The sequence below is a fragment of the Malania oleifera genome, chromosome 4 (assembly GCF_029873635.1).
Source record: "Malania oleifera isolate guangnan ecotype guangnan chromosome 4, ASM2987363v1, whole genome shotgun sequence".
Lineage (NCBI taxonomy): Eukaryota > Viridiplantae > Streptophyta > Magnoliopsida > Santalales > Ximeniaceae > Malania > Malania oleifera.
This window is the reverse complement of record NC_080420.1, coordinates 48252458-48276499: the sequence shown is the minus strand read 5'-3', so window position 1 is coordinate 48276499 and position 24042 is coordinate 48252458. Positions and strand designations below refer to the sequence as shown.

At 38.9% G+C, this 24042-nt stretch overlaps 1 protein-coding gene across 4 annotated transcripts; it reads right to left on the bottom strand.

Moving 5' to 3' along the window:
- Window positions 1-23700, bottom strand: LOC131154019 (uncharacterized). 4 transcript variants are annotated; one of them, XM_058106473.1, is made up of 7 exons: window positions 23278-23700; window positions 21718-21941; window positions 21460-21515; window positions 21280-21358; window positions 21053-21191; window positions 7459-7572; window positions 1-536 (listed from the first exon to the last, which is right to left on the bottom strand). In XM_058106473.1, the coding sequence occupies exons 2-7, from the start codon at window positions 21885-21887 to the stop codon at window positions 345-347; spliced, it is 750 nt and encodes a 249-aa protein (XP_057962456.1). In that variant the 5' UTR covers window positions 21888-21941; window positions 23278-23700; the 3' UTR covers window positions 1-344. The 4 variants fall into 4 exon arrangements, with proteins under 4 accessions (XP_057962456.1, XP_057962457.1, XP_057962455.1 ...); XM_058106474.1 differs by having other exon boundaries at window positions 21053-21187; window positions 21276-21358; window positions 21718-21969; window positions 23278-23685; XM_058106472.1 differs by having other exon boundaries at window positions 21718-21969; window positions 23278-23685.
- Window positions 23701-24042: the final 342 nt, after the last annotated feature.

The window sequence follows — 24042 nt, the reverse complement described above, 5'->3', positions numbered from 1 at the left end:
TTGAGGTGGCCAAAACTAGAACCTATTTAATGCCAAGCCTGACAGTAAAATAATTATGTGTTCAGTCGATACATCATTAATATTTGGTACGTATTGGGAGCACATTCCTCTTCAGAATTTGAATGGATGAATGATGATGACACCGGCTTCAGAAAAATATTTACTCTTTCAGTTACACCAATTACCCAATGAACTATGCAAGGAACCCAACAAGGGCTCAACCACTGAACTGCAGTACCCCATCCAAGATATCAAATCCTCCTAACATTTTTCCTAATATGCAAGTCAGGCCAATGACATCGCAAAGAATCACAATGATGCACGCAGTCCCAAATTGAGACACATTACTCAAGAAGTTTGTTACACGTGCCGATACCAACAGCTGCAGCAAGATGCCAAGCAGCATGAAGAAATGGAGTCCTCGGAAAGACATCATCAGCGATAAATAGTGCTCCACCCAACAACGACGACATTTTATGCACGTTATGAGCCATTCTCAGGTCTGGATCTTCAAATGCTCTTTTTGCAAATGCTACCTGGAACAAATTAATTGAATAAAAAATTATTCCATAACATTCATAGCTTGATGTATAAAGAGAGATCACTTCTGAGAAAAAACAGGCATACCAACGGAGCCTGTTTTCAGTTATCACACTCACAAGTGGCAGACCATTTTGCTGAAGTAAACACAAACATTGCAGTTTGATGAAAAGAAAAACACTAACACTGTTGTATAAAACCCTCAAATATGCACATCGGAATATATATTTGTATAAGGATCAAACAATCAATGCAGCACTTAAATGGTGAATACAGAGCTATTCCACATCCACAGCAAGTAAATGAAAGCTATAACAATAACAATGACGCCAGGAATTACGTGGTTCGGTAATGCCTACATCCATAAGGGCAAACGATAAGGATTTACCATCTTCTTGTGTAAATTACAAGAGTAATACAAGAACCCTCTCAATTCTCTCAAAAATTATCAACCAACTCCCTAAATACATCCAATAGGACATATAAATAGAGTTCCCGAAGGTTTTCCCTCCAAACCCTAACCATACTAACGTTCCCCATTTAAAATTTGAAATCTGCGCTGTTTCCCGAGCCAAACCATCAACGGTTTAAGACAGTATGCAAAATGTCTAATATCTGCTGCCAAACCGTCGACAGTTTAGCCCAAACAGTCGACGATTAGGAGTAACCGAAAACATGACCCCTGCTCCACCTTGAACTTGGGACGTTAGGTTGGGACCGCCTCCCGTCTAACAACTAGAGACGTTGTAGATGCAACAACCTAAGACTTCACCCTAGGCTTCCAACAAAGTCTTCCCAGAATAGTAAACACAAAAGTTGTTGCAAGCCTTCTATCACCAAAGCCCCTTGCATAGTTTTCAACAAATCTCACAACTAACGGTTCACTCTGTTGCTTGCTGAAACACCCCATTGCACGATCATGGGGGACCTTTGACATACCCCGAACATCACAGTCCGTCCTTGGGTACCGAGCAGTAGACATTTCATATCGATTCTCCACAGGACCCCCCTAAGACGGAAAACGAAATCTCCCTGCGGTGTCGTCCACAAAGCTATCCTGAGATAACACCAATCTCCCTACAGCCTTGTCCATGCGAATCTTCAAACCAAGACCTTTCTTGGCCGTACCCAACACATTTATATCAAAACCTTTCAATAAAGTTCCCAATTGATTAGCCTCAATCAAAACCTTCCCAACCAATAACAGATCATTCACACACAACAGATACATCACTCCATTGCATCCTATCACCCTCTTCCACACTGGAAGCCTCACCAACTCCCACACCTAGTTCATATGCAATACCTCCATTTCCTCCACCATAATACTCATCCATCTATTTTCCCCTTTGCTGTGCACGGCAACTTGAAAAATAGCAGGAACCTTGCGACTGGTAGTAATGAATGCATAAAACTCCAAAATGCCAAATTTATACCTGAGTGGTAGTCTGATAGTACACATCGGTGCACCATGATCTTGCTAGTCTCCCAAGTTGAAACTCCCTGCAATATGAACAATGTCATCCCTGCCCGAGTCTGTTGCTCCACCTGCATCACATGTTCATTTAAACCGTGATACTGTTGACCCAAGATAAAACTCCCTGCATTTCTACACTAAGTATGTAACTCCACTTGAGTTACATGTTTTCCGTTGCCGCAATTTTCTGGTATTTATTTATCTTCCTTTACCTGAGTACGCTGCCCCATGACTTTCTCACCAAAAGACATGTCCTCGATCACCCCTTTGTTTGCCATAGGATCACCCAACTTGCACCCACCTTTCTTATACCCTAGAAAGATGTACTATCTGGAAATAACACCAAGCCTAGATCCTCCATCACTAGAATAGTGCATCAGTGGACATCCACTCACAATCGAGTAGTCTATCACAAAACCTGCCAACAATTCACCTGCAACTCTCCCATCTAGCGATACTGTTGGTCTAACATGGCTTACAAATCTTATTTTGATGATAACAAATCAAGAGTATTTAACATGTTTTGGTTAGAGTGATGATGTTTCAAGAATCAAATATATGAGTTCAAGGTTAAGTGATCACAAGCCTTATTGAAAGATTACATTCCAAGGACAAGTTGAAAAATGAAAGCTTAAAGAGTATGAATTCAAAGATGATTTGAAGAAAGCTTAAAAGAGTATTGAAACTCAAAGTTAAGATGGACTCGACAAAAGACAAACATGAAGACTCCAAGCTTAGAACGTTTTTAAGTCTTAAGAAAGTCTTTTTGTAAGTACTTTATTCAAAAGTCAATATGGACTCTTTGAAGCTTATTAGGATAAATCATTGACTTAAAGAACATATTTTGAAAAACCCAGGAAAATATTTTCAAGAGTCTCAAAGTGTTTTGACAAGTATAAAAGAACACAAAAGATTTTGGAAATAAATTGATAAACAAGGTTTTTGAATTGTCCAGACGACTGACCCTTGCTGGCCCAATCAACTGAACATTTATGCAGAATAGAATTGGGCAGACAATAAAGGGCCAGTCGACAGACCCTGGCGAGCCTAGTCGACTAACCCTACACTGACTTTGAAATTTCACTGATTTTAAAAGCCCAGGCGACTGACCCCTCGAGTCCAGTCGACTAACCCTTCGAAATTCAAATTTTTAAAAGTAACGAGAAGTTTCCAAAATTGAGTTTTTGAATTCTAAACGTTATGAAAATTTAGGAAATACTCTAAGTCACTTAGGGAACACGAAATACACTTTCTAAACTCTATAAATACCACCCTCCCCCCCCCCTTCCCAAGACAAAGGATTTTAAACACCAAGCATTAAAATCAGCAATCAAGTCTTATTGCTTACAATCTTCAAAAGATTTCTTGCTCACATACTTGCTGAAGTTTCTACTGACTCTTGCTGGTATTTTCCCACTGATCTTTGCGCACAAATTCTGAATCTTTCAATCAAAGAAAGAAGATCACAATGATAGTTATCTAAAGCTTCAAATTCTCTATATTTGATATTTTGATTTGAAGTATGTAGTTGTGCTTTAATCGTGTACTAATCAGCTCTTGTTGAAAGTGTCTTTGTACACCAAATTCTCTTGTTGTTTTGTTGACAGTTCAGGATTGTTGAATCGTTGTACCGAGCATGGAATATCACTTGGAGAGGAGGGTTCTATCTTGTTCAAGGAGTGTTGTAAAGGTTTGTTATGCCCATAAAGAAGTGGTATAGTGGAATCCTTAAATGTGTTGCCTAAGGCGAGGAAGTAGGCGGGGATAGCCGAACCTCGTAAAATATTGATGTCACTCTCTTCCCTACTCTTCAATTTTCTGCACACTTAAACTGCGTGGATTGGATATTTAATTTTCTGCATATATATAAACTGCGTGTATTGGATATTAAATTGCTAAAAATTAATTTGCTTTTGGGAATTGCGAAACCAAAAGGGAGTACGTTGGTTGATCAATATATATTGTGAAAACCGTAAGGGCGTACGTTGATTGATTTAACACACAAGACTCATTAATTCGTTAATTAATACCAAAGCTCATTGATATTGAAAGTGGTTTATTTAATTTCTGAGTTTTGGAAGCTTGGTTGAATTCTTTATTTCTTTTCATATTGAAATCCAGCCTATCTTGTTGAGTGAGTTATCATACTCAAAAGCTGAATCTTGGAAGCATTGCTGGAATTGATATATTATTTCATATTGTGAAGCTTATCTTGGTTGATTGAATTGAATTACTGGTTTTTGATTTAAAGTGCTGGAAGAAGTTTTGAACAAAGTATTCAATCTGGTATTCTCATTCATAAAGATTTATAACTGAATTAATTCTCAGCTGAACTTGTGATTGAAATTCAAATCAACTATACATGTGTGATTGCTGAAATTAAAAAGAATTGAGAAAAAATTAACAAAGGAGGTTATAAAGAAATTTTTAAAATCCCAATTCACCCCCCTCTTGGCAGTACACCTTCCTTTTCATATACCTTTGGCGATCGGTCACACAAGAAATGCACTATACTCACTGAGTTCACCAAGAAGTACCCTGCAAGTAACTTCTTGAACGAAATCAGTGTACTCAGTCCCAATGTCTGACCTGAGGATCTCTTTCCCGATCTAGTACTCCACTTCAACCACAAGTTAAACCTAATAAACAACATCAACATCAGGCTTGTGCCAGATGAGATAAACCAAAACCTTTCATGATACACCCACAAAAAACATATGTTTGCCTCGTGATGCTATCCTCACCGGTCTCCAAACATCTGAAAACATGTAGTCACCCATATGCCTTAACTCCATATGTCACAAAACATATGATTCAAATTTTACAGCTACAGCTCCACCTACAACTGTTGTACCCTGCTGTGCATAGATATTTCCCGCTGCCTTTTCTCCTTTCATCACTATCAAGTCGCCTTCACACACTTTTATTTCCTCACTTTCAGACTTGTAACTATACCTGTTACAATCTAAATTTCCCAATGAAACTACATTCTTCCTTAGACCCGGTACATGTCTTACATCATATATGGTTGTTACAACACCATCATACATTTTGATTTTGACATTTCCAACACCAAATATTTTGTATGAAATATCATTTCCCATCAAAACACAACCAATATTAAGTAACCTATAGGTGTCGAACCATTTTCTATTTGCTATCATGTGATACGAGTATCCGGTATCTAGGATCCAAGAATCATCCGTGAGGCACTCTGAACCCGATGAAACACATAACATATTCCCATCATTGCATTCTAATCTTCTTCTACTACATTTGCAGATTTTGACGGATCCTATTGATTTTCAGCATTCCCATTCTTCCACTCCATACATTCCGGTCTTATATGCCCAATTTTATTGCACCTAAAACACTTCATGTCCTTCCTCTTCCCGGATTGTAACCAAGTTCCGCTTCGGGACTTACGTCTCCTATGTTCTTGGTTACTTTTCACCATATACCCTTCACCATGTGGAACATCATCGCTGGCCATTTTTCTTTGATAAAAATCAAGCAATGTGTTTGTCACCTCTTCCAAATTCACGCTTTCCTTACCCCCATATAAGAATGGTAACCAAGTTTTCATATGTGTTAGAAGCAGGTAGGGAATTTAATAGCATCAGCGTCTTGTCTTCCTCCTCGAACTTTACATCAACACACACCAAATCACTCACAATCTAATTGAAAGTGTAGATATGCTGGTTCAAATCCGAACCCTCCACCATCTTAAGCCAATACAGCCTTTGCTTAAAAAAGAGTTTGTTCGATAAAGACTTCGACAGATATCGGCTTTCCAGTTTACACCAAACTCCTGCCAGAGAATCCTCATCCATAACGTGATACAACATGTCATCAGCCAAAAACAGACAGATGGTTGATATTGCCTTTGCCTCCAACTCATTCCATGTTGTTTCATCCATGCCTTCCAGTTGAATTCCGTATAAGGCCTTCACGATGCCTTGTTGCACCAAAAGATCTTTCACCCTTCTCTGCCACAAACCGAAATTTCCGATTCCATTAAACTTGACAGCGTTAAATTTCGCAGACAAAGATGTAGAGGTCATTATAACAATGCTCTTATACCAATTTGTTGTGTAAAACCCCCAAATATACACAACAGAGTATATATTTGTATAAGCATCAAACAAACAATGCAGCACTTAAATGGTGAATATAGAACTATTCCACAACCACATCAAGAAAATGAAAGCAATAACAATAACAATGACACCAGGAATTGCGTGGTTCGGCAATGCCTACATCCACGGGAGCAAACAACAAGGATTCACTATCTTCTTGTGTAAATTACAAGAGTAATACAAGAACCCTCTCAATTCTCTCAACAATCATCAACCAACTCCCTACATACATCCAATAGGACAAATAAATAGAGTTCTCGGAGGTTTTTCCTCCAAACCCCAACCATACTAACGTTCCCCATTCAAAATTTAAAATCTGCGTTGTGTCCCGAGCCAAACCGTCGACGGTTTAAGACAGTATGCAAAATTTCTAAAATCTGCTGCCAAACCGTCGACGGTTCCCCTACTGCTCCTCAACACTTGTGATTTCTTGCCATGATTTCTTCCTCTATGTATACTAACCACTTAGTATGTGAGCCAGAATTCACAACAAACACGAATTTTATTTTTAGGAAAAATTTGACTACTATAACAGCATAATTTAACCCAAACGCATTCCTCTACCACACTTACATGAAATTTTCTTTACCCAAGTCCCTTTACTTGTCATATTTGGGGCAAAAATTTGCACTTTTTGAGTAATAGTTTCATGGAAAATTATCCTTTTTAAATGGTTCTTTATATCCAACCTTGCCTTTCAAATTGTAATATTAATACATTATGTCATTCTGTCCAGTATTCAACAATCAAGAGACAGTGCAACAAGGTACCCAGAATTATCAAACCTTGTGGGTTCTCAATGTTATTTTTACTGTAATTAAGAGAGTTAGGGGGGGGCAACTATAATCCACCCTATTTTTCATCTGTAATCCACCAACTGGTCAAAGAAGCAACCTTACCATTGATCCAAGGGCCCCAACAATCATTCAAAAATTTATCAACCATTACGGAAGAAAATGACTAAGAGAATGACAACTCTACTTGAATTCTGTTCCAATGGAGTAGGTGCATCCACAAGACAATGGGTCATTGTGTCCAAGGGTGACTATAATGAAAACCCACCAGGCACTAGGCATTGTATTAAAAAATATATGAATTTTTCATGCAGTTATGTCCATCCCCTCAATTAATATATTTGATCATGTTGATGGAGTACAATATGCAGCTACCAACCATATTTTCAAAAAATGAATTTTTTTAAGTAATACTATGTCTTTGAATGTATGCTTCAAGAATAAAGCAAAATGCATGGTTTGCAATTTTAACTTGGTGCAATTCTGTGGTCAAGAAGCAGCAAATTACCTCCATCATCCCCGTATGGACAGCTGAAACCATCAGAGGTTGGATGGGTAAACATAAAGCTGATGCCAACATCAGAAACTTTGGATTCTCATTCCTGATTGCCCTCGAGAGACACTGCAAAAAGATTTATCAGTTGAATGCAATGTACGAATAAGAAAACTAAGACATGAGTAAATGTAAGCATAAGGCAGTGCATGCCCATGAAGTGAAGGAAAAGCAGTGATACTAATAAACATATAAATAACTATTCGGCGGTATGATACGTCATTGATGTTAGGGTATGTTCCTTGAAAAGTTATTTTCTTTTTTTATTACTAGGTGTTGATGTATCCATGAGTATGATAGTCTGCAAGGAATGAAAGTTTTGAGCAACATCATTAAAAATTAATGATGAGTTACTGACTAATCATAGGGGAACCGATGAGTCATTCTACGTGTAAACTCAATGTATTACCAGAACAAACATGAGTTCGGAAGGAGATTTATGAGCCCACAACAGAGAAAATGACATAGTATGGTCTTGGATTCTAAGTCATCCAAGCCAGATCATTCACCAGCATCTTGTATAAAGATTTGCAATTGAAAAATTCAACTGGATCACTTAATCAAAGTCAACAACAACCCTTCATAAATTTTGCCTGACTAAAGCTAAATTATATCAACTGTATCCTCAAGAAGATGTTAGGTAAACAATTACAAAAGAAACATCATGTATTATGAAAAATAGATTATTTGTGAGTCAAAATACTATGATCATCATGAACCTCAACAAAAAATAAATAAAAATAAAAAATAGTGGATGTATGCCACAAAATGACAAATGAAGTTTATGGGTTGATTCGTTCCTAAAGTGACAAAGCAAAGCTGTAGAGTCTTAACTCAAACGAACTAGCAGAGTCACAATTGAGCAAAGGATTTAGAAAATGTCCATCAAATTTTATTTTTAAATATAAAAATCTATAACTAGAAAATGAAACACTTTAAACACTAAATCTTGCAACATGTTTCCCTGTTAGAGAAACATTGCCATGGAATACCTACTTTTATGCCATAGAACCTCTAATAAAAACAGCCAATAATGTAAGACCGTTAATGACAACACATTCTTTTTTTCTTTTTTTTTTTTCCAATACAAAAGAATAATTTTCATAATCCAAATGTAATCATTAGTGAAATCTTGGAGACAAACCATGCACAGCTCCTACTTCCCCCCACCCTCAAACCTCCCAAAAAAAATCTGGCAACTTTGTGTGTCCCCCCAAAACATCTCCAAAATATAGAAGAAAGAATATAAAATAAATAAATAAATAAAAGGAAAAAAAAATACTAGAGGTGAGGTGCACATCCCAATATACAATTTCATGCCTACTTTTGAAAAATAAAGCCCAATATGCAGCCTCTTTCACTAGGGATCCAAGAAAAACTAATATTTAGCTTTGTAATACAATATGTTCACAGGGTGAGCCCCCTATATGACATTACCATATCAAAGCCAGTAACATCACTTTCGCATATTAGCCTCACAAATGAACAAGCATGTAATCCCTTAAAACCCTTTAGAGTGAATAACTGCCTCAAACGCAGAGGAGTCTGTAGAGATCCGAACCAGGAAAACAAGGAAATTAAATAAGAAAAAGAAAAAAGGGATTTTAGCAGGCTTCGTCGACGAAGTCCATGTTCTCGTCGACGAAGGCCCTTCTGAGGTTCGTCGCCAAAATTCAGAACTTCGTCGATGGAGAGATCCAGAACATTCGAAAACATCAAGCTTAGGGTTCGCCGATGAGGCCCTTCTTTCATTGACGAACAACCTTATGTGATTCGTCGACAAAGGCGTCATTTCGTCGACGAATATGACCGGGTCAAGGGGTCTATAAATAGATTTTCAATTGCTTCATTGCTAAGAAATCAAAATATCTCTCACTCTCTCTCTCTCTAGAACCTGCGCCCACACTCTCTCTCTCTCTTCGATCTTTCGCCATTCATTGCCCATTTCAACGATCGGAAGTTACCACAAGGACCAAGGAGCGAATATCTACAAGTCTAGCTGAGTGGATTCTTGATTTGGGGAAAAGCTAGGGTTCAGTTTTCGAGCGTCTCAGGTGTTTTCTAGGATATAGGTAAGGGAATTATATTATGTCAGCTATGTCTATGAGTTCTAATGAAATGAAATGTTAAAACAGTTTTTAGATAAACAGTAATGGCTTTTCTAGGGTTTCTAGTTCTAGGGTTTGGTTAACGAAGTAATTCCTGATGACTCAGCCTTCGGGCGGCCTTCGAGTACAAATTGAGTAGGCACCATCGTACTACTTTATGTTTGACTTAGCATTAGTCGGCCAACTATTTTCTGGATCCAACCTTCGGGCCGCACAACCCGTCACAGGGGGAAGCATGTTGCACGTGTATATGATCGCGTGACGACGCTAGTCCTACAGACCAGGTTGTATCTTCTAGGCATATATGGGCACATTTACTATAAAAAAAGGCTATATTGAGCCAGCAGTATGTATTTTCATGTTTACACAGTAATACAGATTTTAAAATGCCAATTAAATGTATTTAAATGTTAGCAGTATATGTACACACAAAATCTCATACTAGCCACACACTGATGATAATATAATCTGTCTTACCGAGAGGTGTCTCACCCTAACATACAGATGTTGTTTCAGGTCCTCCGAGGGATCGAGTTTAGCGTACCACCAGGTTGGTTGATGATCGTTGGTTGTTTAGTCAAAGTCGGTGAGTCGTAGACGGTAGCTATGTTCTTTTTGGGGACTGTAATAGTAGATTATGTTTTAAGTTATGTATGGATGTATATGGGAAACAATTAGAAACTCTAGTAATTTTATTAGAAGATGTATGTTTTCCACTGTGTATGTTTATGCAGTTCAGTACGAAACACTCGTTTTTCCCTTTTTGGGTGGGTTGTATATGTATGTTATGTATGTTTAGTGGCACTCCAGGCCCACCTAGAGGGTCGGGGCGCTACAGTTGGTATTAGAGGTAACCAGGTTGTTAGGTCTTGTAGACTTGGTTAGACGAGGTTAAGAGAGTCTTACCAGAGTTTAAGTGTTAAGAGCAGGATAAGGATAGAAATGGGTATGATAGGACTTTTGGGTTTAGCTTCGTAAGCCTAGAGATAGAAATCCATTGGCGGACTTCTGTGTTTTTCTGGATCACTCAACGGGTTCAGAAAATCACGGCAATGCATTAACAGTTTTGTTTCCGAGTGAAGGAGCGGAACTCGAGCTAGAAAGAGAGTATCAAGTTAGCAGAGTATGTCATTATTAGGAACGTTAAGTCATTGAATGAGTCTTATAGTATTGTAGTAGTAGCAGATATGTAGGGTACCAAGATTGTAAACAATTTTCTCAATTGTCTCTTCAGGATGGAGTCCAGGGATAATACTGCAAACACTGGTGGCAGTAGTAGTGAGGGGGCTGGCCATGAGGCTGACAGTGGTACTACATGATTTCGCCCAGCAGTTTATGGCGGAGGTCATGAGGAATTCTAGGGGGGCAGGACCGTCCCACAGCTGAGCTGGGAGGTTCTATTGATTAGTTTACCCGGCTGAAACCTCCTACTTTCGTAGGGAGTACAAACCCGATCCGAGCAGAGAACTGGATTCAGGAAATTGAGAAGATCTTGATTGTTCTGCATTGCACGGATGAGCAGAAGGTGCTCTATGCGACATCCAAGTTGACAATCGAGGTGGAGATATGGTGGAAATCAGTGAGGATGTTGGAGGAACAGAGGTCAGTACAGGTGGCAATGACATGGGGCTGTTTCAGAGAGGTGTTCTTTGAGTGGTACTTTCCAGCCACTGTCACGAACGCGAAAATGGAGGAGTTCATGGTCCTGACCCAAGGGCAGCTGACGGTGCAGCAATACGCCACCAGATTCATGGAGTTGTCTCACTTTGCTCCGTTTATGGTGCCGGATGAGGTGAGGAAAGCTTGGAAGTTTGAGAGGGGTCTGAAGAAAGAAATATGGAAGCAGACAATGATACTGCAGATTCAGGATTTTGCTACGCTGGTAGATAAGGCCACTGTGGCAGAGGAGAGCCAGTAGGAGGATTTAGAGGCCCAGATTCCGAAGAAGAGGCTAGCACCTTCCAGTTCTTATTCAAGTGCAAAGCAAGGCACTTGGAAGAAATATGGTGGTGGTGGAGACCAGTGGTGAGAGACTGGTGGTGATACATCTCAGGGTACCACATCTTTCTTGTCCTACTTGTGGCAAGCAATATGCAAGGAAATGCATGATGGGTTCAGGTGTATGCTACCGATGTGGCAGACCAGGGCATATGCCGCGTGACTGCGGCATGCTGGGGAGCAATGCACCCCCATAGCAGCCATATCAGGGAGGTGCTCAGGCATCACGTAGCGGATACCAAAGGGGTACTACCCAAGCGAGGGTGTATTCCTTAATTCCTGGCGACGCAGAGAACACAGGAGATGTGGTGACAAGTAATATTTATATGGTTTCAAATAAAGCTATGATATTATTTGATTCAGGAGCAACGCATTCCTTTATTTCCCGGGAATTCGTTAAATTATGTGGTTTAGAGGCGCAACTATTAGATGCAGAATTAGTAGTGGCTACACCGTCAGGATAAGTAGTCGTATGTAGTAAGGTGATTTAGGATTTTCCAATAGAGATTCAGGGAAGAGTATTACCAGTCAGTTTAATTGTGTTTGATATGCACTGCATCGATATCATTCTAGGGATGGACTGGCTAGCAGCCAGTTATGCCAGCATCGATTGTCATAGGAGAGAGGTAGTGTTCAGGCTTCCCGGAGAACAAGAATTCAAGTTTGTAGGGTTGTGTGCGCGTTCTGCACCACGTATCTTTTCTGCTATTCGAGCAAGAAGGTTACTGCTGGAGGGATGTCAAGGCTATCTGACGTTTGTGAGAGAAACACCAAGAGAAGAACTTAAGCTGGAAGAGATTCCCGTAGTAAGTGAGTTCCCAGATGTGTTTCCAAAAGACTTGTCGGGATTGCCTTCTGATCGTGAAGTGGAGTTCGCTATAGTGTTGACTCCAGGCACGGTACCAATTTTGAAAGCTCCGCATCGTATGATTCCAGCAGAACTGAGGGAATTGAAGGAGCAGCTACAGGAGCTATTAGATAAGGGTTACATCCGACCGAGTGTTTCACCCTGGGGAGCATCGGTGTTGTTTGTGAAGAAGAAGAATGGATCGATGAGGATATGCATCGATTACAGAGAGATTAACAAGGTGACAGTGAAGAATAAATACCCGTTACCCATAATTGATGATCTATTTGACTAGCTACAAGGCACACAGGTCTTCTCTAAGATCAATCTGCGATCCAGGTATCATCAGCTGAAGGTGAAATCGGAGGACGTACCGAAGACTGCATTCTGGACTAGGTATGGCCACTATGAATTTCTGGTTATGCCTTTCGGATTGACCAATGCTCCTACAACATTTATGGACTTGATGAACAGGGTGTTCCACGAGTATCTGGATCAATTCGTGGTCATTTTCATTGACAACATCCTGGTTTATTTGAGGAGTCTTGAGGAGCATGCAGTTCATTTGAGGTTGATACTACGGGTGCTCAGAGAGAAGAAGCTATTTTCGAAATTTAAGAAGTGCAAGTTCTGGTTAGAGCAAGCGGCATTCCTGGGGCATGTAGTGTCCAGGAAAGAGGTATCAATGGACCCTAGTAAGATAGAAGCAGTAGTGGACTGGACGAGACCGAAAAATGTTCAGGAGGTCAGGAGTTTTCTGGGTCTTGCAGGATACTACCGACAGTTCGTAGCAGGGTTCTCCAGACTATCAGGTTCATTGACACGACTCACGAGGAAGAATGTAAAGTTTGAATGGACCGATGAGTGCGAACAAAGTTTTCAGGAACTGAAGCAACGGCTAGTTACTGCTCCAGTGTGACCATTCCGTCAGGGGATGGTGGATTTGTTATCTACAGTGACCCCTCTAAGAAGGGTCTCAGATATATTCTAATGCAACAGGGAAAGGTAATTGCTTATGCTTCTCAGCAACTCAAGGAGTGCAAGAACTACCCGACACACGATATGGAATTAGCAGCGGTAATGTATACATTGAAGATCTAGAGGCACTACCTGTACGGTGAAAGGTGCGAGATTTTTACCGATCATAAAAGTCTTAGGTACTTTTTCACCCAGAAGGAGCTAAACATAAGGGCAGAGGAGATGGTTGGAGTTGATAAAGGACTACGACTGTATCATTAGTTACCACCCGGGAAAAACTAATGTGGTAACTGATGCTCTGAGTCGGAAGTCAGTGGATGCGTCAGTTTCAGCAGTGAGCATTTAGCATCAGATCCGTATGGACCTGGAAAGGTTGGGTGTGGAGTTAGTGGAAGGAAATCACCAGGCGTTCATTTCTAGTCTGGTTGTGCAACTGACCTTACATGAAAGGATTAAAACAGCTCAGAAGGAAGACGCAAAGCTGGTAGAGGTTATGGAAGGGGTTCAGGATGGCTTAATGCCGGATTTCAATATCTCCGATGATCAGGTGTTGAGATTCCATACCAAGATCTGCATACCTAATGACGCCAAGATCAAGCGAGTCATTCTAGATAAGGCACATTGTTCGCTCTACACAGTACATCCCAGGAGTACGAAGATGTACAGGAATTTGCGAGAATCTTTCTGGTGGTCTAACATGAAAAGAGAGATCGCCCATTTCGTAGAGCAGTGTCTGACATGCCAGCAGATAAAGGTCGAGTATCAGAGGCCAGCGAGACCGTTGCAACCACTTTTTATTCCTAAATGGAAGTGGGAGCACATTTTCAAAGATTTTGTCACGGGATTGCCGTTAGCACTTCACAGACAGAATGCGATTTGCGTAGTGGTTGACAGATTAACGAAAACTACCAATTTCATCCTGGTTAAAGTCAGTCATTCCATGGATAATGGATAAGCTGGCAGAGCTTTATGTTAAGGAGATTGTCAGATTGCATGGGGCGCCGGTGTCTATTGTTTCAGATAGGAATCCGCAGTTTACTTCCCGATTTTGAAAAAGTCTTTAGGAAGCATTGAGATCTCAACTTACGTTCAGTACTGTGTTTCACCCACAAACCGATGGTCAGTCAGAAAGGACCATCCAAATTCTATAGGATACGCTAAGGGCGTGTGTGCTGGATTTCAGAGGCAATTGGATCAGATATCTGCCATTGGTTGAGTTTGCCTACAATAATAGTTACCAAGCCATTATCGGGATAGCACCGTATGAGGCACTATATGGTCGGAGGTATTGATCTTCGTTATACTGGGATAGGTTGGTGAGCGACAAATTTTGGGGCCAGAGCTGGTACAGCAGACCTTAGAGAAGATCAAGCTCATCAGGGAACGGGTTAAAACAGCTTAGAGTCAGCAGAAGAGCTACGCAGATACACGCCGACGAGAGTTAGAGTTCGAGGTGGGTGATGTTGTGTTTTTGAGGATTGCTCCGATGAAAGGAGTGATGAGGTTTGGTAGGAAGGGCAAGCTGAGCCCTAGGTACGTCAGACCGTTTGAAATTCTGGAGAGAGTCGGTTTAGTGGCGTACAAGATAGCATTACCACCCGCATTATCTAAGATCCACGACGTGTTCCACATGTCCATGCTTAAGAGGTATGTTCCAGATACTTCACATGTGATCAATTAGGAGTCGTTGGAGCTCGAGATCACATTAGCATATGAGGAGATACCAGTTCAAATCCTAGACCATAGAGAGCAGGAACTACGTACGAAGAGGATTCCACTAGTAAAGGTATTGTGGCGTAACCACGCAGTAAAGGAGGTTTCATGGGAGCTAGAGTCAGAGATACGTCAAAAGTATCCTCATCTTTTCAGAGACGCTCAGAGCTAGTCAAGTAGACAGATCGGTAGGTAAGTGGTATGTATGTATTATAGTTAGAGTAAGTTTGTTTATGGTTTAGAGTATGTTTGGTCTTCGGAAGAGTTGTGTTTGGATATTGTAATCTCCCGAGACATTATGTGTAATCAAGGTATTCTTCCACCATAAGTGAGGACAAGTAATATATTTGGGACGGGGCTGCTATGTGGGTGGCTACCGGCTCTTCCTAGAGTCAGAGCAGTGATAGTTTAGATGATGCGATAGAAAGCAGTTAGCAAATTTCGAGGACGAAATTTTATGAGGGAAGATTGTAGAGACCCGAATCAGGAAAATAAGGTAATTAAATAAGAAAAGGAAAAAAGGGGATTTCAGTAGCCTTCGTTGACGAAGACCCTTCTGAGGTTCGTCGACGAAGAGATCCAGAACATCTGAAAATATCAGGCTTAAGGTTCGTCAACAAGGCCCTTCTTTCGTCGACGAACGGCCTTATGTGGTTCGTCAACGAAGGCATCATTTCGTCGACGAATTTGACTAGGTCAAGAGGTCTATAAATAGATTTTCAATTGCTTCATTGCTAAGAAATCAAAATATCTCTCTCTCTCTCTCTAGAACCTATGCCCACACTTTCTCTCTCTCTTCGATCTTTCGCCGTTCGTTGCTAGTCACAACGATCAGAAGTTACCACGAGGATCAAGGAGCGAATATCTACAAGTCTAGTGGAGTGGATTCTTGATTTCGGGAAAAGCTAGGGTTCGGTTTTCGAGCGTCTCAGGTGTTTTTCAGGATATAAGTAAGGGAATTATATTATGTCAGCTATGTTTGTGAGTTTTAATGGAATGAAATGTTAAAACGATTTTTAGATAAACAGTAAGGCTTTTCTAGGGTTTCCGGGCCTAGGGTTTAGTTAACCGACTTTATTATCGAAACCAACCGTTTAAAATTTAAGTATGATATTTTTAAAGTATAGTATTGGTCTTTCTAAACGCTTTCACTGGTTGGAAAGTTGTTATTTCAAACCATAGACTTGTTTTAAAACCAACCAAAGACGGTAGGATTGATTATCTCCATTTTTTTCCCGTATTTAAGCCATATATCTATATTTAGTAAAACAATAACCTGGAGATATTCATACCCCAATTTTAGCAGCAGTATTTATGTTCTCAAACAGATGAGTTATGTATGAGTTACCAGATGAAAATTGTGTGGCATGAGTATAGTTTTTAATTGGCATTAAATGAGCAAGTTTTGTGTAATACTGAAATGTAATGGCTATAAACCGAGATATGAGATGTGATGACTATATGCCAAGAGACGAGATGTGACGGATGAATGTCGAGTTTATGAAATGCCGGTTTTTACCGAGCAAGTTATGACAAATATGATACGCCGGTTTTTACTGAGTTGGTATTTAGCAAATGTTTTCACAGAATTATGTACGGATTATGTTATATTACAGTTTTATGAAATGAATTATGATTACAGTTTTATACGATGTGAATTGTCATATATGATAGTAGAGCTCTGTTGTTATGTTCTAATGGTAAGAGCATGGTACCATAGCTATATGTATGTAGGGGTGCAACCACACGACTCAGATAGAGTGTGGATGGGAAAGACGACTGGGGCCTGGGTAAAGTACTCCCCGAAGGAGAGATTCCGGGGTCCCATCCGACGGAGTAATTTCGGATGACTCAACCTTCGGGTACTGATTAAGTAGGCACCATCGTACTACTTTATGTTTGACTTAGCATTAGTTGGCCGGCTATTTGTTGGGTCCAGCCTCCGGGCCGCACAACCCGTTATAAGGGGAAGCATGTCGCACGTGTATGTGATGGCGTCACGATGGTAGTCCTATAGACCAAGTTGTATCTTCTAGGCATATATAGGCACATTTACTATAGAAAGGGCTATATTGAGCCAGCAGTATGTATTTTCATATTTACATAGCAATACAGATTTTAAAATGCCAATTAAATGTATTTAAATGTTAGCAGTATATGTACACACGAAATCCCATGCTAGCCACACACTGATGATAATATAATCCATCTTACTGAGAGGTATCTCATCCTAGCATAAAAATGTTGTTTCAGGTCCTCCGAGGGATCAAGTTTAGCATACCACCGGGTTGGTTGTTGATCGTCGGTTGTTTTGTCAGAGCCGGTGAATTGTAGACGGTAGCTATGTTCTTTTTGGGGACTGTAATAGTAGACTATGTTTTAAGTTATGTGTGGATGTATATGGGAAACAATTAGAAACTCTGGTAAGTTTTATTAGAAGATGTATGTTTTACGCTGTGTATGTTTATGCAGTTCGGTATGGAACACCCGTTTTTCCCTTGTTTGGGCGGGTTGTATACGTATGGTATCAGAGATATGTATGTTATGTATGTTTAGTGGGACTCCAAGACCACCTAGAGGGTTAGGGCGCTACAAGTCACTACAACTTCCAAAAAAAGAAATGCAAATGCAATAAATACCTATTTTTCACAACAAAGACTAGAAATATGTACTTGTCATGGATTCCAAACCAAATATCTATTAACATTCAGCTTAAACTAGGGAAAGACATGGATTACACTAAGCTCCCATACCATGGAGTTAAAAAAACATCTACTCAAGATCGAATGGCCTTTGGTTTAAATTTCCTATTCCAAGCCAAACCCTATGCATTAAATCCCACGCACAAGTGCAAATATAAATCATGATTATTTTGATGCAGGCCTCGTGTACTTAAAACATTCTCATGGAGTAACCTAACACCTTTGTAAGTGTTTTTAGCTAGATAAAATATGCACAAAACTTACATGCAGAGTTATTTGACCGTTTCTAATGGTGTAGGCCATGCACATTACTTTTCAAAAAATCAATTTGGTTTCTATTTCGAAATTGACCCAGAAGTGTCCATTCATAATCTGTTTGAGCTACCTCTTTGCAATAAAATGATTATAATTTTATATACAAAACTCAAATTAAGGTCATTTGATGCATTGGAAAGTAGATTTGTCAACATTTCTGCAGTGTAAGCCATCTAACTTATAGATGGAGAGATTCAGTTTTCACTTTGAATTTGTCTCACAACAGTACATGTCGGTTATTTGCCTAGACAATCCCTTCAACAATGAAATGGTTGTTACAACCCCTTCAAAATGAACTTTGACTGACCCTGACTTTGAAGACCACGTTGCCAATGTACTTTCTAGAATGAACATATCATGGTTCAAAGAGGCTGATTTGACCTTTTTTTTTTCAGGACTGAACTTGAATTTGAAAACCAAGTTGCATAAGTATCTTTACAGCACTTTTCCCTCTATATTTTGCCTAGACTGCCCTTTGCAGACTTTTCAGTGCAGCAGGCACCTTTTTTTTTTTTTTTTAACAATTATTAAGAATTATTAATCATTCAAGCTCATGGGGCTAAGAAAACAATGCAGCTTTACTAATTCTCTAGCTAGCCATATTGTGCGACCAACTTGTATACACCGTTGCTATAAAATTCTTGAACAACATATGTTAAATCCCACTTTGAGGTGAGGTTTATCGCCCATTCAGTGAAAAGTGACATCAGCCTTCTAACTCCTAGCACTAATTCCCTACATGAAAGGATTATGGCGGGATTTTCTTCTTAAAAAATGCTTGAGACAAACAAGCTTGATAACATTCGAGACATTGGTGTGTTTTGAGACACTCTTCTCTAAAGCTTATAAGTTATAAAGTAAGGAGATAGGCATTTTCTTCTTCTATAATTCCTTCTCAAATATCGATCTCTAGCCCTCCAGAGGAAGTACCACTTCAGAGCTAAATATTAGAGCATAATGCATAGCTTGGGTAGGAGTTTCTTAAGTTGTTTTATAGGCCTAGAGCTTCACTAATTCTCTCACGCCAATCTCTTTTGAACTTTACAGCAGTCTTCTTCAATAAGTTGCAAAAAGGTCTTATTAAATTCCTTAAGCATTGTATATTGAAGAAAATTTTTTCTTAAGGTTGAACCTAATCAAAGCTCATTCCTTAAGCAGTAGATGATATTCCCTTAGATGAATTTGACATCATTCTCTTCCTTTACTTCTCTAAGTGGATGGCTTCTGCTTATTTTGAGAAGTAATTAGCTGTTGACGCTCTTTTGAATTCTTTTGTTAAGGCTGGGAAGCAGCAACTTTGCTTGGGTTGGTTAATATCACCATCTTCTTCATCATTATAATGACCATTCGACATTACTTCTCATAATATCTCTTCATGAAGGATTCTAGTCTTGGCCAACACTATAACTTGTTCCTCTAATGATGATGTGTGAATAGTCATAACAGTCATAGTACAGAGTTGATAGCCCCACTTGAATCTGAAACTTGATGGAGAGAAGTACAGAGTCACTGCATGAGTAGCCACCCTCATTATTGAATAACAATTTAGGACTTTCATCAATGACTTCAATTCATTAGAGCTTCACTACTTGAAAGACTCTTCCTTCAAGGAACCTCTATAGGGAGAAGAACTCTATTTTGGCTTCACCTCCTTAGTGGACACTGCGTTGACTCCCATTGAAAAATTTATTGCAAAAACGTATCCATCTATTTTCTCTAATTTTGTTCAATATAAATAGAATAAGGCACTTAACTTGATGTATATGGGCCTTAAGTGACACGTGACATTATTTTGTTGGCCATTGGTAATGTGACGAAGCAACAACCATTGACACATGACACTAATTTATTAGCTTGACTGCTTCATTTTTAATAAAGCACAAGATACTTGGCAAATTTTAATTTGTCATCACTAACATTCATTTGGATAAATTTATGACACATGGCATTTTGAGATTGGTCATTAAACTTAATTAATGGGGTCCCTTCGTGACACCTGAAAACTTTTAATTGGTCTTCTATGAGCTTCTCATGGACATATTTTTGACTAGTCACCTTTTGGTTGGCACAAATTTTGTCCTTCCTACAATGACAATATGATTCATTTTTTTTTTAAGGAACAGGAGTTGAGAATAAAAAATCAACATACAACTCCACAGAATAAATGAAGCTAGAGAAAGCAAATTTTGATAACAAATTTGCAAGATAATAGAGATGATAAGAAATAAGAGCATCAATGAGGCAAAAAATTAGTTGGAAATAAGAAGGGATTATATGAATCATGCAGACACATAAAATAGCATGAATCCAAGATAGATTTCATGGTGATTGAGGAACTGAAATTTAAAAAAAAAAAATGTCCGTGATTTAAAGAAAAAAAAATAGGGTTTTTAAGAAAGGCAAAGGGTGAAAGAAAGATTATGCAGCCACTGGGAATAGCCAAGGCCTCAGTAAGGTGCTTTGAGTTGCAAGGGTGTTCCATATTTTCACAATCATGCATATCCAGCGGATGTATAATGTGAGGATTGACAAAGCAAAGAAAAGTAACCAATACATTATTTTCCATACCACCAAGGTGTGCTTCCAGAATATGTAATGGAAGTAAATTTTATTATTTAGATATATGGCATTGGTGATAGCAATTTGGCATCCTCTATGGCAGCAAGTTAAAGCTAGATATTCTATTTTGTATCAAAGCATGGTTAATCAAGTATAGCTAGAAAAAGTTCAATATTTGGAGCAATGAATTTTGGTTAATCAACACAAACAGAACTAGTATGTGTAATATTATTCATGTTCATCATGTAAGACGAAATTATTTTCAAATTATTAAGTTTTCTGCAACTATCATTTTCAACAATTTAAATTTCGTTAATGTTTAAACTCACAAGTGTTGCAGTGGCTATCATTGTATAGTCAGCCCATCTCAGATACTTCCTAAATTCTCCTCTTGAAGAATGATACAAACTTGAGGCAACTCCAACTCCAATTAAGGAATTAGCATACAACTTGGTATTCAGATTCTTCCTGCATTCTCAATAACACAAGTAGTCAGACACAATAAAAGAATGTGAGAATTTTAGCATCCATCATGCAAGCACGGGGGAGAACTTGCCTTGGGGCTTGGATTCCAAGGGCAATAAAAGGAAGTGAAGTAAGCACATTTGCAATTTTTTCTACAAGTTTCTCATCACCTAAAAATGGAGGAAAAATGTAAGAACCTATGTAGATTTTTGTATGAGATGGGCACAAGAAGCAAAGAGCATATGAATCAGGCAAGATTGTGTCCATATACCATGAAGACTGCATTGGATGGGCCTCAAACATCCAGGTCTTTGCTGCCATATTCGTCTGAGTCAACATTTAAACAAAAAGTTATCACAAGTTCTACTACATAAAATTTAAATTTATTCTGCTATATGTACAAATAAAATGCATTACATTAGATTTCCTATAAGAATGAGTTACAGGAAGATCAATGAAAAAATTACTCATCAATTTATATAACAAAGACACGAGCTAATGTTAATGGATAAAACTTCCATCTACTTACTGCATTAACACTAGCTGACTTGCTCCAATAACTGAATTGTTACAAGTTGACTGATGGGCGTCACCATGTTGATTGATCTCTTGTGATGCAAATGGTGAATGAGGTACCAAATACACTCCGTGAAGACCCTCTAGGGCTGTATTAGATTTAAAGGTGCTCTTGGAACTCATTCAGTATTAAGTTGCTTCAGTTCTTCACCATAAGAACATGGAAGATACCGCCAGCTGGAAAGGCATGCCAGCAGCAACCAAACTGTTTACAGGATGTACCAGCATAAAGAATTTGCAACACACGACAAATGCACCAAGCCACATTTCAAGGATAACAAAAACCTCATCACAATCTTTCCTCCGTCAAAGAGAAAAATTATAATAGAAATAATCATAGAAATTATTGATATCAGGGGTGAAGCTAGTTCAGTTGAAAGGAAGAAATAGTGCCTCCTCCCTCCTTCCAAACCCTGCTTTTCTTCGTTAATAAAAAAAATGGAACATTAGAGTAGTGAAAGCACATATTTCATTGTATATGACCCCATTAAATTACTCCCATGAATCACTCTGTTTGTATTCCCATTCACATGTTGTTGGTTCTCATTTCATGAGTGGCTAATTGTCATGTTCTTTTGCTTCACTTAAACTGGTGTATGTTATGTATTAATTATATAATTATGTCATTACTTATAAGAGATTAGAATATTTTTTGTTTCTACTCCCTCCCCCAACATAAAAAGTAAATAAATAGTAGAAACTATGGCTTCATCCTCAAATGACATCATATATGTAATTAATATAGTTACATGGCATCTTTATGATGTTAACTGTGTCTCATTATGCAAGAATAAAGAATCTCAATACTGGCAGCATTTGGTTCCACATTATTGGATTTAATTTGGGAATATCTTATTCAAGAAATCACACTTGGAATATGTTTTGCAGATTTGTGCACGTGGGCAGAAATTTAATCCCAGTTCCCTTGGTGTGCTAAGCAAAAAAATAGTGGAATTAAAACAAGGGTTTCCATTTTCCAACAGTTCCATGCAAACATACACCACCACTAGTAAATTTGATGAGATAGAATAAATCAATAGAAAGACTACTGATTCATGAAGAATAATGTAATTTTGGGGGAAAAAAATGGAAATCAAAACTCAATTATACAACATAATGTCACATACTTGACTCAATTTCAAGGCCCTCTTGATGTTAATTTAAAGGATCCCAGATGGCCTGGTAGTGCATTCAAGAAAAAATTATTTTAATTCCTTTCAATCCTCAAAACATTAGTTAACTTAGATCAAGTTCAAGTCATATAATTTGTTTTTCGTCAACAAGTTATCAGCATAAAACCATCGGCAAAAACTCAAATTTAGGACTAAATCAATTCGATTTATTGAAGAAAAAAAAAATTCCCTCTCCTCCAAATCCCCAGCTTAGAACTCCAATGAACACAACAAACAACCATTAACTCTCACCCTGGACCTTGAATTACAACCATGAGCAGAATCACATCTTAAAAAAAAAACAAACATTCCTGCTTGCCAGAGAGAGAGAGAGAGAGAACCTGGCAAAAGTGGAGAGAAGGATGCAGCTACAGCTTGAGCTTGCGAAGAAGGAGGTGGATGGGGCATATATAGACGGCCAATGTGACAGGGTGGGTCAGAACTCTAGGAGTCCAACCCAAAAAGAAACTCTGTTCCAGGCGAGGAGCATCATGAGAGAGAGAGAGAGAGAGAGAGAGAGAGAGAGAGAGAGAGATGCGCATTCCCCGACGAATCTTCCACAGCAAGACTGCGGATATTCGCCTGCGTGAAGCGTCGTAATGCCGTGGACACCTCCCTTACAATTCTTTGGCTCATCTTCGGTGGTTCCGTTGGACTGGCGGCTTGCGAGACGCGGTTGGACTCTGGGTCAAACTGAATCCACCTCCGCTGTAAAATGGGCTTATTTTAGACTCTGCCATTGTGGCAGTTGCGATTGCCAACACACGATCAATCAAAGTAACCATCTTCCCTTTCAATCATTAGAGAAGCCAGCTCCCTCCCCCACAAATCAGGTAATTCCTGCTTAGCAAACAAAAATTAGGTAATTCCACTCAATAAATAAATAAATATTGGCGCCCTTAGTATTAAAAAAAAAACTAATAATTCAGAAAAAAAAATAACTCAAATAACTCAAAATATTAAAATTTTACATAAATTGAATAACTAAACATACTTTTTAAAAATAAAATATAGTTTAAAAATTGATTCGGATGGGCCGATTTGTGGAATCGCAGCTCAGTTTTGGAGTATGGTTGAATGTAATATTTAATAACATAACTATTTGA